Here is an 18,302-nt window from a genome sequence, read left to right on the forward strand (position 1 = left end):
GCTGCTGAGGGAGGACAGCTCATAATAATGGCCCGAACTGAGAGAATGGAATGGCATCAAACACATAGAAACAATATGTTTTATACCTTTTCATTAATTCTGCTCCAGTCATTACCACGAGCCCATGCTCCCCAAATAAGTTGCCACCAACCTCCTGTGATTGACACATTTGGGATGTGAGGCGTCCCCAGAAATGAGAGGAGTGTGACTCCCAGTGTTGGTGAAGCTACTCTGAAAGTAGTTTACCTCGATACCAATTACTTCACACTGCAAGAAGTGAAGCTACATTAGAGCTATAGTTTCCTGAACTAAAGTTACTTTGAAAAAGTAGTTCACTACATCCAAACTACTTTGTGACAAATGATCATATGTACATCTGGAATGTCATCAACTACAAATTGCAAGAACATTACACTTTGGGGTCATATGTTAACAGAATGTGTAATTTAACCTATTAAACACAAAAACACTGTTTCATGTGAGAATTAGGCAGTTATGATACCGAAAAATAAAGGAAATGATTTTCTAATTCACCCATATTTTCGTTTCTTTTTGCAAAGTTGCAGTAGTTAGCTATACCACTACATGACAAAAAGTAATTAACTGAGACACAACTAAGATTTTATTTTATTTCAACTACCACCAAGCTACTGCAAAATGTAGTTAAATTACTAGTTGAACTACATATAGTTCACTATTCCCCAACACTGACTCCCTTAGTGAGCGATTGGCTGGTCCTCCTCTATTCCACAGTCCCCTGTGAGCTCATTAGCCCTAATCAGCAACCCCCGCCCCTCACCCTACACACACATTACACTCTCCATCAACAGTTTATGTGCGTGTGTATGAGTGTTAAAGGACGATGAAGGTCAGAGAGACCCATGGGTACCTCCAGTCTCCCCCCACAGCCCTCTGCAGTAGACGGAGACAGAAGGGGGAGGGAAAAGAGCTGAAAAGGAGGAGACAGGTGGGTGGAGAAATAATGTGCTAAATTAGTATAGGCCTAATGACTCTGTGTATCTATGAGTGACCTGGGACCAGAGAGACCAGAGATAAATCAGAGAGAGACCAGAGAGACCAGAGATAGACCAGAAAGAGACCAGAGGGAGACCAGAGAGAGACCAGAGAAAGACCAGAGAGAGACCAGAAAGAGAGACCAGAGAGAGACAAGAGAGAGACCAGAGGGAGACCAGAGAGAGAGACCAGAGAGAGACCAGAGAGAGACCAGAGGGAGACCAGAGGGAGACCAGAGAGAGACCAGAGAGAGAGACCAGAGAGAGAGACCGGAGGGAGACCAGAGAGAGACCAGCGAGAGAGACCAGAGAAAGACCAGAGAGAGACCAGAGAGAGAGACCAGAGGGAGACCAGAGAGAGAGGCCAGAGGGAGACCAGAGAGAGACCAGAGGGAGACCAGAAAGAGAGACCAGAGAGAGACCAGAGAGAAAGACCAGAGAGAGACCAGAGAGAGAGACCAGAGGGAGACCAGAGAGAGACCAGAGAGAGACCAGCGAGAGAGACCAGAGAGAGACCAGAGAGAGACCTGAAAGAGAGACCAGAGATAGATCAGAAAGACCAGAGAGAGACCGCAGAGAGACCGGAAAGAGACAAGACAGACCAGTCAGTGAGAATCTTTGTAAGAAGTCGTCAGGTTAGTCTTACTGGACTAGAACGGCCTGAGACATAATAACCTGTGGCCCACAACATCATTATCTCTCTCTCTATTTTCTGTCCTTTCTAGTCTCTGCCCTCCCTCCTGGTCCTTTTCCCTCACTCCATTCTTCCCTCTCTCCGCATCTCTCTGCCGTGTAGCAGTGATCATAGCTGAATGAACCTGTAGAGTCTTAATCAGAGCCTTGGCAGAAACATCCCTTACACCGCCCCAATCATCTCCTATACCCACACACAAACACACTCCGCACACGCACAGCAAACACACATGCACACACTAAACAAACACGCATCCTTAATGTGACACCAATCATCTCCTCTTCATCTCAGTGAGCACCCCACCCCAAAATAACACACGACACACCATCCTCTCCACTCAATCAGCTTCAACAGTGTGTGTTTGTGTTGAGGGGGTGGGGGATTCATTTCTCTATTTATCTCAGTGACCTGAATTAAAGTGTAACCTCCCTCCCCTCCCCTCTCCCGTCGGGGTAGTGTGTGTATTGATAATGGCCATTAGCATATTTATGATCATTGCCAGCCTCGTATTGTTTGCGTGGAACATTAATCATCATCTGATGCCTGGCAACTGACAGCTCAATCTAACAGGCCATCACTGGGGCACACACACACACACACACACACACACACACACACACACACACACACACACACACACACACACACACACACACACACACACACACACACACACACACACACATCTCTCATGTTGAGGAGGAGGGCATTGTCTAATGGCTAACACACACACACAGACTTCAACACACAGACTTCAACACATTGACAAACCAGACAAGAAAACGGGCATTGTCTTTCTGCAGTTAACACACACACACACACAGAAACTTTAACACAGACTTCAACACATTGACAAACCAGACTAACAGACTGGCATTGTCTTTCTGCAGCTAACACACACATATCCACACACACACACGCGCGCAAACATATACACAGGAAGACATGCATTGTCTTTTTGCAGCTAACACACACAGTGATTGACGTTCACCCCGGTGTGTGTAATCATGTGAGGTTGTTCTCTCCAGCTGAGACGAGGGCTCGCTGGCATCACGGTTGGCGTGCTGATGGTCCCTCTGTACCAGGCTGGGCCCACTGCTCCCCCAATCAGCCTCAAACCCCCCCTGATGCCCGCATGCACCACATCCCTCCCTATCCCACCCCAGTACCCATGCCCAAGGCAAGTCTCCACAAATAACCCCCACCCGGGGTGTTTAACTAAGCATCGGGTGTGAGCTTAGCACAGAGAGGTTAGAAGGTGTGTATGCAGACACATGAGATAGAAGAAGACTGAGGTTAGTTTCCTCCACCGCTTCTCCTCCCTCCCTCTCCTGTCCTCCTCATCCATACCCCCATCCATCCCTTCTCCTCCTCCTCCTCCTCATCCATACCCCCATCCATCCCTTCTCCTCCTCCTCATCCCTACCCCCATCCATCCCTTCTCCTCCTCCTCCTCATCCATACCCCCATCCATCCTTTCTCCTCCTCCTCATCCCTACCCCCATCCATCCCTTCTCCTCCCTCCCTCTCCTGTCCTCCTCATCCATACCCCCATCCATCCCTTCTCCTCCTCCTCCTCATCCATACCCCCATCCATCCCTTCTCCTCCTCCTCATCCCTACCCCCATCCATCCCTTCTTCTCCTCCTCATCCCCATCCATCCCTTCTCCTCCTCCTCATCCCTACCCCCATCCATCCCTTCTCCTCCTCATCCCTACCCCCATCCATCCCTTCTCCTCCTCCTCCCATCCATACCCCCATCCATCCCTTCTCCTCCTCCTCATCCCTACCCCCATCCATCCCTTCTCTCCTCTACCCCCATCCATCCCTTCTCATCCTCATCCCTACCCCCATCCATCCCTTCTCCTCCTCCTCCTCATCCTACCCCCATCATCCCTTCTCCTCCTCCTCCTCATCATCCCTACCCCCATCCATCCTCCTCCTCATCATACCCCCATCCATCCCTTCTCTCCATCCCTACCCCCATCCATCCTTCTCCTCCTCCTCATCCCTACCCCCATCCATCCCTTCTCCTCCTCCTCCTCATCCATACCCCCATCCATCCCTTCATCCCTCCTCATCCCACCCCCATCCATCCCTTCTCCTCCTCCTCATCCCTACCCCCATCCATCCCCTCTCCCTCCATCCATCCTCCATCCCTACCCCCATCCATCCCTTCTCCTCCTCCTCCTCATCCTACCCCCATCCATCCCTTCTCCTCCTCCTCATCCCTACCCCCATCCATCCCTTCTCCTCTTCCTCCTCATCCCTACCCCATCCATCCCTTCTCCTCCTCATCCCTACCCCCATCCATCCCATCCTCCTCCTCATCCCTACCCCCATCCATCCCTTCTCCTCCTCATCCCTACCCCCATCCATCCCTTCTCCTCCTCCTCCTCATCCCTACCCCCATCCATCCCTTCTCCTCCTCCTCATCCCATCCATACCCCCATCCATCCCTTCTCCTCCTCCTCCTACCCCCATCATCCCTTCATCTCCTCATCCCTACCCCCATCCATCCCTTTCTCCTCCTCATCCCCCATCCATCCATCCCTTCTCTCCTCCTCCCATCCATACCCCCATCCATCCTTCTCCTCCTCCCTCATCCCTACCCCCATCCATCCCTTCTCCTCATCCCTACCCATCCATCCCATCCTCCTCATCCCTACCCCCCCCATCCATCCATCCCTTCTCATCCATCCCTTCTCCTCCCATCCATCCCTACCCCCATCCATCCCTTCTCCCTTCTCTCATCCCTACCCCCATCCATCCCTTCTCCTCCTCCTCATCCCTACCCCCATCCATCTTCTCCTCCTCATCCCTACCCCCATCCATCCCTCTCTCCTCCTCCTCTTCATCCTACCCCATCCATCCCTTCTCCTCCTCCTCTTCATCCCTACCCCCATCCATCCCTTCTCCTCCTCATCCCTACCCCCATCCATCTTCTCCCTCCTCTCCTACCCCCATCCATCCCTTCTCCTCCTCCTCCTCATCCCTACCCCCATCCATCCCTTCTCCTCCTCCTCTCATCCCTACCCCCATCCATCCCTTCTCCTCCTCCTCTTCATCCCTACCCCCATCCATCCCTTCTCCTCCTCCTCCTCATCCCTACCCCCATCCATCCCTTCTCCTCCTCCTCCTCATCCCATCCATCCCTTCTCCCCCTCATCCATCCATCCCTTCTCCTCCTCCTCCTCATCCCTCCCCCATCCCTACCCCCCATTCATCCTCCTCATCCCTACCCCCATCCATCCCTTCTCCTCCTCCTCATCCCCTACCCCCATCCATCCTTCTCCTCCATCTCCTCCTACCCCCTCCATCCCTCATCTCCTCATCCTACCCCATCCATCCCTTCTCCTCCATCCTCTTCATCCTACCCCCATCCATCCCTTCTCCTCCTCCTCATCCCTACCCCATCCATCCCTTCTCCTCCTCCTCCTCATCCCTACCCCCATCCATCCCCCTCCTCCTCCTCATCCCTTCCATCCCTTCTCCTCCTCCTCCTCATCCCTACCCCCATCCATCCCTTCTCCTCATCCTCATCCCTACCCCATCCATCCCTCTCCTCCTCCTCTTCATCCCTACCCCCATCCATCCTCCTCCTCCTCATCCCTACCCCATCCATCCCTTCTCCTCCTCCTCCTCATCCCTACCCCCATCCTCCTCTTCATCCCTCCCATCCATCCCTTCTCCTCCTCCTCCTCATCCCTACCCCCATCATCCCTGTCTCCTCCTCCTCCTCATCCCTACCCCCATCCATCCCTTCTCCTCCTCCTCATCCCTACCCCCATCCATCCCTCCTCCTCATCCCTCCTCCCTCATCCCTACCCCATCCATCCCTTCTCCTCCTCCTCCTCATCCCTACCCCATCCATCCTTCTCCTCCTCCTCATCCATACCCCCCCATCCATCCCTTCTCCTCCTCCTCCTCCTCATCCCTACCCCATCCATCCCTTCTCCTCCTCCTCTTCATCCCTACCCCATCCATCCCTTCTCCTCCCTCCTCATCCCTAACCCCATCCATCCCTTCTCCTCCTCCTCCTCATCCCTACCCCATCCATCCCTTCTCCTCCTCCTCCTCATCCATACCCCCATCCATCCCTTCTCCTCCTCCTCCTCATCCCTACCCCATCCTTCTCCTCCTCCTCTTCATCCCTCCATCCATCCCTTCTCCTCCTCCTCCTCATCCCTACCCCATCCATCCCTTCTCCTCCTCCTCCTCATCCCTACCCCATCCATCCCTTCTCCTCCTCCCTCATCCCTACCCCCATCCATCCCTCTCTCCTCATCCCTATCTCCTCCTCCTCCTCATCCCTACCCCATCCATCCCTTCTCCTCCTCCTCTCATCCCTACCCCCATCCATCCCTTCTCCTCCTCCTCCTCATCCCTACCCCCATCCATCCCTTCTCCTCCTCCTCCTCATCCCTACCCCATCCATCCCTCTCCTCCTCTCCTCTTCTCCATCCCTACCCCCATCCATCCCTGACCTCTCCTCCTCCTCATCCCTACCCCTCCATCCCTGGGACCCTCCTCCTCCTCATCCCTACCCCCTCCATCCCCTCCTCCCTCATCCCAACCTTCCCTACCCTCCTACCTCCTCCTCCTCTCCCTTCTCCTCCATCTCTCCATCCCTAACCCCATCCATCCCTTCCCCTACCCCCATCCATCCCTAACCTCCTCCTCTCCTACCCCCTCCATCCTATCCATCCATCTCTCCCCTGTTCTGCATCCATCTGGGAGACAGCCTGTCTCTCTCCTCTGTTCTGCCTCATCAGCCTGACCTCTCTCCCCTGTTCTCCTGCCACTCTGGGAGACAGCCTGTGACCTCTCTCCCCTGTTCTGCCTGCCACTCTGGGAGACAGCCTGTGACCTCTCTCCTCTGTTCTGCCTGCCACTCTGGGAGACAGCCATGACCTCTCTCCTCTGTTCTGCCTGCCACTCTGGGAGACAGCCTGTGACCTCTCTCCTCTGTTCTGCCTGCCACTCTGGGAGACAGCCTGTGACCTCTCTCCTCTGTTCTACCTGCCACTCTGGGAGACAGCCTGTGACCTCTCTCTCCTCTATTCTGCCTGCCACTCTGGGAGACAGCCATCCCTCTCTCCTATTCTGCCTGCCACTCTGGGAGACAGCCTGTGACCCTCTCCTCTGTTCTACCTGCCACTCTGGGAGACAGCCTGTGACCTCTCTCCTCTGTTCTGCCTGCCACTCTGGGAGACAGCCTGTGACCTCTCTCCCTATTCTGCCTGCCACTCTGGGAGACAGCCTGTGACCTCTCTCCCCTATTCTGCCTACCACTCTGGGAGACAGCCTGTGACCTCTCTCCTCTGTTCTGCCTGCCACTCTGGGAGACAGCCTGTGACCTCTCTCCCCTATTCTGCCTACCACTCTGGGAGACAGCCTGTGACCTCTCTCCTCTGTTCTGCCTGCCACTCTGGGAGACAGCCTGTGACCTCTCTCCTCTGTTCTGCCTGCCACTCTGGGAGACAGCCTGTGACCTCTCTCCCCTGTTCTGCCTGCCACTCTGGGAGACAGCCTGTGACCTCTCTCCCCTGTTCTGCCTGCCACTCTGGGAGACAGCCTGTGACCTCTCTCCCTGTTCTGCCTGCCACTCTGGGAGACAGCCTGTGACCTCTCTCTCTCTGTTCTGCCTGCCACTCTGGGAGACAGCCTGTGACCTCTCTCCTCTGTTCTGCCTGCCACTCTGGGAGACAGCCTGTGACCTCTCTCCCCTATTCTGCCTGCCACTCTGGGAGACAGCCTGTGACCTCTCTCCCTATTCTGCCTGCCACTCTGGGAGACAGCCTGTGACCTCTCTCCTCTGTTCTGCCTGCCACTCTGGGAGACAGCCTGTGACCTCTCTCCTCTGTTCTGCCTGCCACTCTGGGAGACAGCCTGTGACCTCTCTCCTCTGTTCTGCCTGCCACTCTGGGAGACAGCCTGTGACCTCTCTCCTCTGTTCTGCCTGCCACTCTGGGAGACAGCCTGTGACCTCTCTCCCCTATTCTGCCTACCACTCTGGGAGAGCCTGTGACCTCTCTCCTCTGTTCTGCCTGCCACTCTGGGAGACAGCCTGTGACCTCTCTCCTCTGTTCTGCCTGCCACTCTGGGAGACAGCCTGTGACCTCTCTCCCCTATTCTGCCTGCCACTCAAGGAGACAGCCTGTGACCTCTCTCCTCTGTTCTGCCTGCCACTCAGGGAGACAGCCTGTGACCTCTCTCCTCTGTTCTGCCTGCCACTCAAGGAGACAGCCTGTGACCTCTCTCCCCTATTCTGCCTGCCACTCAAGGAGACAGCCTGTGACCTCTCTCCTCTGTTCTGCCTGCCACTCAAGGAGACAGCCTGTGACCTCTCTCCCCTATTCTGCCTGCCACTCAAGGAGACAGCCTGTGACCTCTCTCCTCTGTTCTGCCTGCCACTCTGGGAGACAGCCTGTGACCTCTCTCCCCTATTCTGCCTGCCACTCAAGGAGACAGCCTGTGACCTCTCTCCCCTGTTCTGCCTGCCACTCTGGGAGACAGCCTGTGACCTCTCTCCCCTGTTCTGCCTGCCACTCTGGGAGACAGCCTGTGACCTCTCTCCTCTGTTCTGCCTGCCACTCTGGGAGACAGCCTGTGACCTCTCTCCTCTGTTCTGCCTGCCACTCTGGGAGACAGCCTGTGACCTCTCTCCCCTATTCTGCCTGCCACTCAAGGAGACAGCCTGTGACCTCTCTCCCTGTTCTGCCTGCCACTCTGGGAGACAGCCTGTGACCTCTCTCCTCTGTTCTGCCTGCCACTCAAGGAGACAGCCTGTGACCTCTCTCCCTGTTCTGCCTGCCACTCAAGGAGACAGCCTGTGACCTCTCTCCTCTGTTCTGCCTGCCACTCAAGGAGACAGCCTGTGACCTCTCTCCCTATTCTGCCTGCCACTCTGGGAGACAGCCTGTGACCTCTCTCCCTGTTCTGCCTGCCACTCAAGGAGACAGCCTGTGACCTCTCTCCCCTATTCTGCCTGCCACTCTGGGAGACAGCCTGTGACCTCTCTCCCTGTTCTGCCTGCCACTCTGGGAGACAGCCTGTGACCTCTCTCCTCTGTTCTGCCTGCCACTCTGGGAGACAGCCTGTGACCTCTCTCCCCTGTTCTGCCTGCCACTCTGGGAGACAGCCTGTGACCTCTCTCCCCTGTTCTGCCTGCCACTCTGGGAGACAGCCTGTGACCTCTCTCCCTGTTCTGCCTGCCACTCTGGGAGACAGCCTGTGACCTCTCTCCTCTGTTCTGCCTGCCACTCTGGGAGACAGCCTGTGACCTCTCTCCCTGTTCTGCCTGCCACTCAAGGAGACAGCCTGTGACCTCTCTCCTCTGTTCTGCCTGCCACTCTGGGAGACAGCCTGTGACCTCTCTCCCTGTTCTGCCTGCCACTCTGGGAGACAGCCTGTGACCTCTCTCCCTATTCTGCCTGCCACTCTGGGAGACAGCCTGTGACCTCTCTCCCTGTTCTGCCTGCCACTCTGGGAGACAGCCTGTGACCTCTCTCCCCTGTTCTGCCTGCCACTCTGGGAGACAGCCTGTGACCTCTCTCCCTGTTCTGCCTGCCACTCTGGGAGACAGCCTGTGACCTCTCTCCTCTGTTCTGCCTGCCACTCTGGGAGACAGCCTGTGACCTCTCTCCTCTGTTCTGCCTGCCACTCTGGGAGACAGCCTGTGACCTCTCTCCTCTGTTCTGCCTGCCACTCTGGGAGACAGCCTGTGACCTCTCTCCCTGTTCTGCCTGCCACTCTGGGAGACAGCCTGTGACCTCTCTCCTCTGTTCTGCCTGCCACTCTGGGAGACAGCCTGTGACCTCTCTCCTCTGTTCTGCCTGCCACTCTGGGAGACAGCCTGTGACCTCTCTCCCTGTTCTGCCTGCCACTCTGGGAGACAGCCTGTGACCTCTCTCCTCTGTTCTGCCTGCCACTCTGGGAGACAGCCTGTGACCTCTCTCCTCTGTTCTGCCTGACACTCAAGGAGACAGCCTGTGAGTGGAGACCACCAGTGTGACACCCAGAACACATCAAGATTCAAGACTAGATACATATGACCAGTTCTATTCACAGTAAAGATAACTCCTATTCTACAATACAGTATTAGATCTGTGTCTCTCTGTCTACGCCATGTTTTCAGCAGCAGCCCCTACAGCCTACTGTAGACTGGGTAGAGTTAGTCCTATAATGTCTCTCCTTGCAGAGCCATAAACATAGAGTTTTATTGAGGCTATCTATAACACACCACTATCAGACATTGTTGATAGCTTTATTAAAACCTCCCAGAGATGGTTATTTTATGTCACTGGACTAAATCACTTTTACACAAAGTTTGTGTGTGTGTGCATGCAGGTGCACATGTGTGTTTATGCGTGTATCACTCCGAAGGCTCTGCAGAGTTAACAGTTACGAGGTACAGTATATGCTAATATATTTGAATACTTTATAGAAGCAGTAAAATCTGAAATACATAATTTGCTAACGTGTTCCATGTAAAACAGCGCTGAAAGACGTCCCATGAATATCAATGCAGATTTGCTTTGTTTAAACAATCTATCAATGACACGACAGGCCTACAGTGTTCTCTCTTCTCTGCATTAACCCTTTACACTGACGATGACATTACTCATCCCAACAAGGGACGTTTGGAGGACAGAGTTACCAGAACTACCAACATCCTAGACCAGTGGCTCCTAACGTCTTTACGTTACTGTACCACCAACTGAATTTAGCTCTGCCCGGAGGAGCCCAGAAGTGCCCCCCATTTGCAATTGACCAGTAAGCCTATGTTCTCATGAGTCTTCAAGTACCCCCTGTGGATAGACCAAGTACCCCAAGGGGTCCTAGTACCCCTGGTTGGGAACCACTGTCCTAGACAATAGACAAATTCAGTTGACTTTTGATAAGTGCACAATCCCTCTCTGGGTTGGAGCAATCCTCATGACTTCTCACCACTCTGGGTTGGAGCAATCCTCATGACTTCTCACCACTCTGGGTTGGAGCAATCCTCATGACTTCTCACCACTCTGGGTTGGAGCAATCCTCATGACTTCCCATCACTCTGGGTTGGAGCAATCCTCATGACTTCTCACCACTCTGGGTTGGAGCAATCCTCATGACTTCTCATCACTCTGGGTTGGAGCAATCCTCATGACTTCTCACCACTCTGGGTTGGAGCAATCCTCATGACTTCTCACCACTCTGGGTTGGAGCAATCCTCATGACTTCTCACCACTCTGGGTTGGAGCAATCCTCATGACTTCTCATCACTCTGGGTTGGAGCAATCCTCATGACTTCTGGAGCACCATGACTCATCACTCTGGGTTGGAGCAATCCTCATGACTTCTCACCACTCTGGGTTGGAGCAATCCTCATGACTTCTCATCACTCTGGGTTGGAGCAATCCTCATGACTTCTCATCACTCTGGGTTGGAGCAATCCTCATGACTTCTCATCACTCTGGGTTGGAGCAATCCTCATGACTTCTCATCACTCTGGGTTGGAGCAATCATGACTTCCCATCACTGGGTTGGAGCAATCCTCATGACTTCCCATCACTCTGGGTTGGAGCAATCCTCATGACTTCCCATCACTCTGGGTTGGAGCAATCCTCATGACTTCCCATCACTCTGGGTTGGAGCAATCCTCATGACTTCCCATCACTCTGGGTTGGAGCAATCCTCATGACTTCCCATCACTCTGGGTTGGAGCAATCCTCATGACTTCCCATCACTCTGGGTTGGAGCAATCCTCATGACTTCTCATCACTCTGGGTTGGAGCAATCCTCATGACTTCTCATCACTCTGGGTTGGAGCAATCCTCATGACTTCCCATCACTCTGGGTTGGAGCAATCCTCATGACTTCCCATCACTCTGGGTTGGAGCAATCCTCATGACTTCTCATCACTCTGGGTTGGAGGTGATGGCGAGATGTATATGTGTGTGTGTGTGTTCTCTCGGGCTCTAGCCCAGCGGTCTGTGACCAGGTGAAGGCTTGTAGTGATTAACTTGTTTGTTATTCCCTCATCTCCATTTAGCCCATGATTAACACCCAATCAGAAAGCATGATTAACATCCAATCAGAGAGCTGGTTTAAAAAAACAGAGTTCATCTTTAATGTTGTAATAATAAGGGTACACGCTCCCAAACTGCCAACAAAACAGATAAAAACACACACACACACCGATACATCTCACCTCCCCCTCCCCCCAGCACACATTCACATCGATAAAAACCCAGCACACATACACACACACACCTATACATCTCTCCACCAACTTCCCAATCTCTCCTGGTGTCTGTGTGTGTGGAATTAGAGCCTATTTAAAACCAACCCCGCGGTCTCATTAATGAATTAAGCCTGAGTGCCGGTGGCTCCCGCTCGGTGGTTATCACTGCAGCTCAGGACACATGGTGTCTCAATAACAGAATTACACTACCCCACCACAGGGCTCAGAGGAGGAGGTGGGAAGGGATGAGGGGGGACTGACTGACTTGACGGCTTTGAGGGACAGACAGTCATACAGACAGATAATCAGACAGATGGGGAGACAGAAGAACAGTCCTCCTGTGTGTCCAGAAGCCTGATAGTCTCCTGCTTTAAATCACTGTGTTTATGAGCTGCTGAGAGCCCAGGTGGTGATTGGGGGGGGGGGTCCGTTCACCACACTCAGTCTCCCTCCTCCTCAGCCCACCCTCTCCCACACTCCTGTCCCCGAGGCTCCAGTGTGTGTGTTCTCTCCCTGGTGGTTCCAGAGGGCCGCTTTATCTTCCCCTCCTAGCAGGGTCTCTAAATCACCGTGGTAACAGCCCTCCTCATCTCCTGCTAATTCCTCTGCTCACTGAAACATTGACTGAACACACACATTCACAAACACGGCCCTATACTTTTCCACTCCTCTTCTCTCTCGGTGGCATTGCATTTGCAGTGGGTTGATGACAGTTGGATTTAGAGTGTGTGTGCACGTGTGTTGGACACCTGCCTGATACACAACAGTCTGGTACAAAAGAGAAAAAGAAAGAACTTGACAACAAAACAAGCAGAGTTGGTAAACCAGATATGTGTCCTCTGACTGTTTTATTAAGACTTGAGGAATGTCAATAAGAGCTCTTCTAGAGGTTAGTAACAGACTGACCAGCAGACAACATGACCTTCTATACTACACACACACACACACACACACATAATGACCAACACACAGCATCATCTCCTAATAACCCAGAGACCGACATCAACAGCAATGTACAGGCCAAACATTCCGTCATTGTGAAAAGTAACCAAGGTCTGAAAGGGCAGAGGAAGTGGCAAACATCCTGCTTATCGATCTGTGGCTGCCAACTGGCTAATGGCGCTCGGTGGCATGCGCAAACACACAGCAGCACGTCTATCACACTACAGATCCATCCTAGTGGTTTTGTAGCTCTTGTTCATTAAGCCCTTGGTCACCCCCTCACACACACACACTTCTGGAACCAAGGGCCGGTGCTGGTATTGTTACGAGAGGCCCCAGGGCAGTATGGGTAAAGTCCTTACTCTTTTGTTAATTGGAGCTGAGATTCCATCCCTCCATTCCCTCAGCAACCCCTCCTGGAGGAACAATGACTAATTGTCTAGAGTCCTCCTCAGTCTGCGTCCCTCTACATTATACCCCCCCCCTCCCCAGTCTGTCCTCCAGTTCTCAGTAACCGTATTTTATCCCTACATATTTAGCCCATCCACCTCTACCTGGCTATAGTTGCAGTAGGATGAAAATGCACCAATGAGATGCTGATCTCAGGTCAGTTCTCCATTCTTTGGTTAGGATTTAGGCAGGGATTAAGAGAAGGTAAACTGATCTAGATGTGTCTACGGGTGACTTCTACCGAAAGCTGCGCCGCTAACACACCCCAGCCCAGTTACTGCTCCAGCAGAGGTGTCACTGGGTCAGTCTGAGGATGTACCCGTGCAGCTGGTCTGAGAAGGCCTCCAGGGAGAACTTCTCCTGAACCCGCCTCCTGCCGGCCTGGCCCATGTCCTTGCGGAGCTGGGGGTCTCTGAACAGCTTCTCCATGGCCAGGAGAAGGCCTCGGCCGTGGGCTCACACAGGAAGCCCGTCTCCCCGTCACCTACACTCTCCAGAGGCCCTCCAGACCTCACAGCAATGACGGGACAGCAGCAGTACATGGCCTCCACTGGCACTATCCCAAAGTGCTCTCTGCTGGGCGTGTAGAGAACGCATGCACTGCCCCGCAACAGCGCCACCTTCTGGCTGTCTGAGGGAGAGCGCAGGAAGGTGACAGAGTCCTCCAATCCCAGCCGTGCTGCTAGCTCCTTCAGCTCAGCGTAGTGCTGGACATTCTCAGCAACACGGCCGTCGTACCCCCCTGCCACCACCAGGTGGATTCCTGCCTGGTCCCCTGTGGCGAGGCGAGTCTTCAGGGAAGAGAGGCCCTCCAGGGCCAGACCCAGGCTCTTCTTCCTCTCATAGCGGTTCAGAGACAGGAAGAGGCAGGACACACCTTCAGGGATCAAGCCCCCCAGACCCTGCTCTAGCTGCTCCTCAGGGGGCCTGTCAAAGCTGTGTGTGTTGAGGGAGGGATAGAGGACGTCAGTCTGGACCCCATCCAGGGAACGGAAGGTCTCCCTAAAGACCACTGCAGTGAAACAACTATTCACCAGCACCTGGGACAAGAAACAAGAAGGATTAGTCAGTGATATCTCATCAACAAGGTCAGAGGAGAGAGCTCAATTGGGAAAATCAAAACTAGTTTCCATTGAAAATAAATTAATGAAACGGTTGGTATTTTCTACTCTTAAAATCTAATCCTTGTTTCTCTGGTTCTATACTCTAATCCTTATTTCTCTGGTTCTATACTCTCACCATATCAGCCATGCCAGTGGTGAGTTCCTCCAGTCTGTCTATGGGGGCGCGGTAGAGCTTTTTCAGAGCTGAGCCTCTCTGGGTCAGTAGCTGGTCTGGGAAATGACAGTAGAACAGAACCTTTTTCCTCTGACGAGACAACCTCAGGACTGGGATACACACCGACACCTGTAATAGGAGAGAGAGTAGGGTTGTATCTACTACAATCACAACTACAGAAAAAGTGAAAGCAAAAAAGACGAGTGTGAAGGTGAGAGTCAAAATGAAAAGGTAACCTAGACCTTAGTGCTGCTTTTGATTCCATCGATCACCACATTCTTTCTTTTGGAGAGATTGGAAACCCAAATTGGTCTACACGGACAACTTCTGGCCTGGTTTAGATCTTATCTGTCGGAAAGATATCAGTTTGTCTCTGTGAATTGTTTGTCCTCTGACAAATCAACTGTAAATGTCGGTGTTCCTCAAGGTTCCATTTTAGGACCAGTATTGTTTTCACTATATATTTTACCTCTTGGGGATGTCATTCAAAAACATGTTAACTTTCACTGTTATGCGGATGACACACAGCTGTACATTTCAATGAAACATGGTGAAACCCCAAAATTGCCCTCGCTTAGAAGCCTGTGTTTCAGACATAAGGAAGTGGATGGCTGCAAACATTCTACTTTTAAACTCTGACAAAACAGAGATGCTTGTTCCAGGTCCCAAGAAACAAAGAGATCTTCTGTTGAATCTGACAATTAATCTTGATGGTTGTACAGTCATCTCAAATAAAACTTTGAAGGACCTCGTTGTTACTCTGGACCCTGATCTCTTTTGATGAACATATCAAGACTGTTTCAAGGACAGCTTTTTTCCATCTACGTAACATTGCAAAAATCAGAAACTTTCTGCCAAAAATGATGTGGCAGGGTAGCCTAGTGGTTAGAGCGTTGGACTAGTAACCGAAAGGTTGCAAGTTCGAATCCCGAGCTGACAAGGTACAAATAAAATTAAAAAAATGCAGAAAAATTAATCCATGCTTTTGTTACTTCTAGGTTAAACTACTGCAATGCTCTACTTTCTGGCTACCCGGATAAAGCAGTAAATTAACTTCAGTTAGTGCTAAATACGGCTGCTAGAATCCTGACTAGAACCAAAAAAAAAATATCATATTACTCCAGTGCTCGCCTCCCTACACTGGCTTCCTGTTAAGGCAAGGGCTGATTTCAAGGTTTTACTGCTAACCTACAAAGCATTACACGGGCTTGCTCATAACCATCTTTCTGATTTGGTCCTGCCGTACATACCTACACGTACGCTACGGTCACAAGACGCAGGCCTCCTAATTGTCCCTAGAATTTCTAAGCAAACAGCTGGAGGCAGGGCTTTCTCCTATAGAGCTCCATTTTTATGGAATGGTCTGCCTACCCATGCGAGAGACGCAGACTCGGTCTCAACCTTTAAGTCTTTACTGAAGACTCATCTCTTCAGTGGGATTCTCTGCCTCTAACACTTTTACAGAGGCTGAGTCACTGGCTTACTGGTGCTCTTTCATACCATCCCTAGGAGGGGTGCGTCACTGACGTGATCTTCCTGTCTGGGTTGGCGCCCCCCTTGGGTTGTGCCGTGGCGGAGATCTGTGTGGGCTATAATCGGCCTTGTCTCAGGATGGTAAGTTGATGGTTGAAGATATCCTCTAATTTGCTTTGGCAAATTGGGTGGGGTTATATCCTTCCTGTTTGGCCCTGTCCGGGGGTATCATCTGATGGGGCCACAGTGTCTCCTGACCCCTCCTGTCTCAGCCTCCAGTATTTATGCTGCAGTAGTTTATGTGCCGGGGGGGAGGCTAGGGTCAGTTTGTTATATCTGGAGTACTTCTCCTGTCTTATACGGTGTCCTGTGTGAATTTAAGTATGCTCTCTCTAATTCTCTCTTTCTTTCTCTCTCTCGGAGGACCTAAGCCCATGCCTAAGGACTACCTGGCATGATGACTCCTTGCTGTCCCCAGTCCACCTGGCCGTGCTGTTGCTCCAGTTTCAACTGTTCTGCCTGTGGCTTTGGAACCCTGACCTGTTCACTGGACGTGCTACCTGTCCCAGACCTGCTGTTTTCAACTCTCTAGAGACAGCAGGAGCGTTAGAGATACTCTTAATGATCGGCTATGAAAAGCCAACTGACATTTACTCCTGAGGTGCTGACTTGCTGCACCCTCAACAACTACTGTGATTATTATTATTTGACCATGCTGGTCATTTATGAACATTTGAACATCTTGGCCATGTTCTGTTATAATCTCCACCCGACACAGCCAGAAGAGGACTGGCCACCCCTCATAGTCTGGTTCCTCTCTAGGGTTCTTCCTAGGTTTTGGCCTTCCTAGGGAGTTTTTCGTAGCCACCGTGCTTTTACACCTGCATTGCTTGTTGTTTGGGGTTTTAGGCTGGGTTTCTGTACAGCACTTTGAGATATCAGCTGATGTAAGAAGGGCTTTATAAATACATTTGATCTGATTTATGCTAAAGTGAAGATAAAAAAAAATATGTTGACGGTGTGTCACAAACCTGATCACAGAAGACCACGTCGTACTCTACTCCGCTGAGGAAGACCAGGTAGAGAGCTACGTAGATCATCCTGAGGTAGGCACACAGGGCATGCAGGTACCCAAACACACTGGTAGGCAACCAGTCACCCACACACACCTGGAGATGACCAACAGGGTCAGGTAGGAAAACAGTGTGAGTGTGTTTGTGTGTGTTATAACACTGTTATTAGATTACACTGTTATCGACACCCACCACGTTCAGGTCTGGGTCCAGTGTCTCTGAGAAGCAGTGTGTGGGATCATGGTGGGCCGTCCAGATCTGAACACTGCAGCCGCGAGAGCGTAGAGCTACAGCTGCATCCACCACCAGCCTCTCTGCACCACCTATACCCAGGTCTGGGTGGAGAAACACCACCCGCACCATCCTGAAGGAGACAGACAACATGTTTAAAGAAGCCGGATGACACTGACAGGTTGACAGGTGCGTCATCAACATGGGGCTTGTTCAGAAGGGTCAGACAGTATTAATACATTCAATACAACGTTACAGAATGGAGGACATTATTGACATGGCAGAGAGGTGGATTGTTTAGTCTACAATGCCACAACCCATATAACGTTCTCCCGGTTGAATTGGCAAAGCTCATAACATCAGCTAACCGTGATGTTGTTGAAAAAGTCAATAGATATCTCTAGCCGAAAGCTACACTAAACACAGTGAACATCGAGCTTATATCAACCTAGTATCACAGAGACCAGCTAGTATGCATTCGTTACTAATTCAGTGTGGACGTTGTCTGTCATAAACTTTACCTTTCGCTCCTTGATAATGCAGTCTGTCCAACTTGTGTCCAGGAAACAGTGGTCAACTTACGAACACTAATATGCCACTGAGCCTACTAATCGACATGATGGCTCAAATGTTCATTTAATTTACAACGGCAAAATCCCCCTGTGTTGAACCAAAATAGCGTCAGATGCCACCCTCTGGAGCACGTCGCTTCCTATGAGACACGTCACCTCTCTCGGCACGCACACTTTTCATTTGCCTTTCGTTCAAACTCCAAAATTAGATTAAACAAATTAGAAATTAAAGTACACTTTTTTTAATAAATAATTTTTACCATGAGATTATATATGAATCTACAATTTGTAATAAATTGAATCCGTTAGATGTCAATTATGAGCTTCTTGGTTCAGGCTTGACAT

The 18,302-nt window shown here is 51.6% G+C and overlaps 1 protein-coding gene across 1 annotated transcript; it reads right to left on the reverse strand.

The window, feature by feature from the left end:
* Positions 1-12,749: 12,749 nt before the first annotated feature.
* Positions 12,750-18,104, reverse strand: LOC127927171 (alpha-1,3/1,6-mannosyltransferase ALG2-like). The gene is given in 6 exon segments (XM_052513092.1): positions 12,750-13,764; positions 13,767-14,370; positions 14,570-14,737; positions 17,113-17,250; positions 17,347-17,518; positions 17,907-18,104. Coding segments are annotated over 5 exon segments (1,221 nt in total). The 5' UTR covers position 17,518; positions 17,907-18,104; the 3' UTR covers positions 12,750-13,624.
* Between the last annotated feature and the right edge of the window lie 198 nt (positions 18,105-18,302).

The sequence above is a fragment of the Oncorhynchus keta genome, unplaced genomic scaffold (assembly GCF_023373465.1).
Source record: "Oncorhynchus keta strain PuntledgeMale-10-30-2019 unplaced genomic scaffold, Oket_V2 Un_contig_9691_pilon_pilon, whole genome shotgun sequence".
NCBI classification, from domain to species: Eukaryota; Metazoa; Chordata; class Actinopteri; order Salmoniformes; family Salmonidae; genus Oncorhynchus; species Oncorhynchus keta.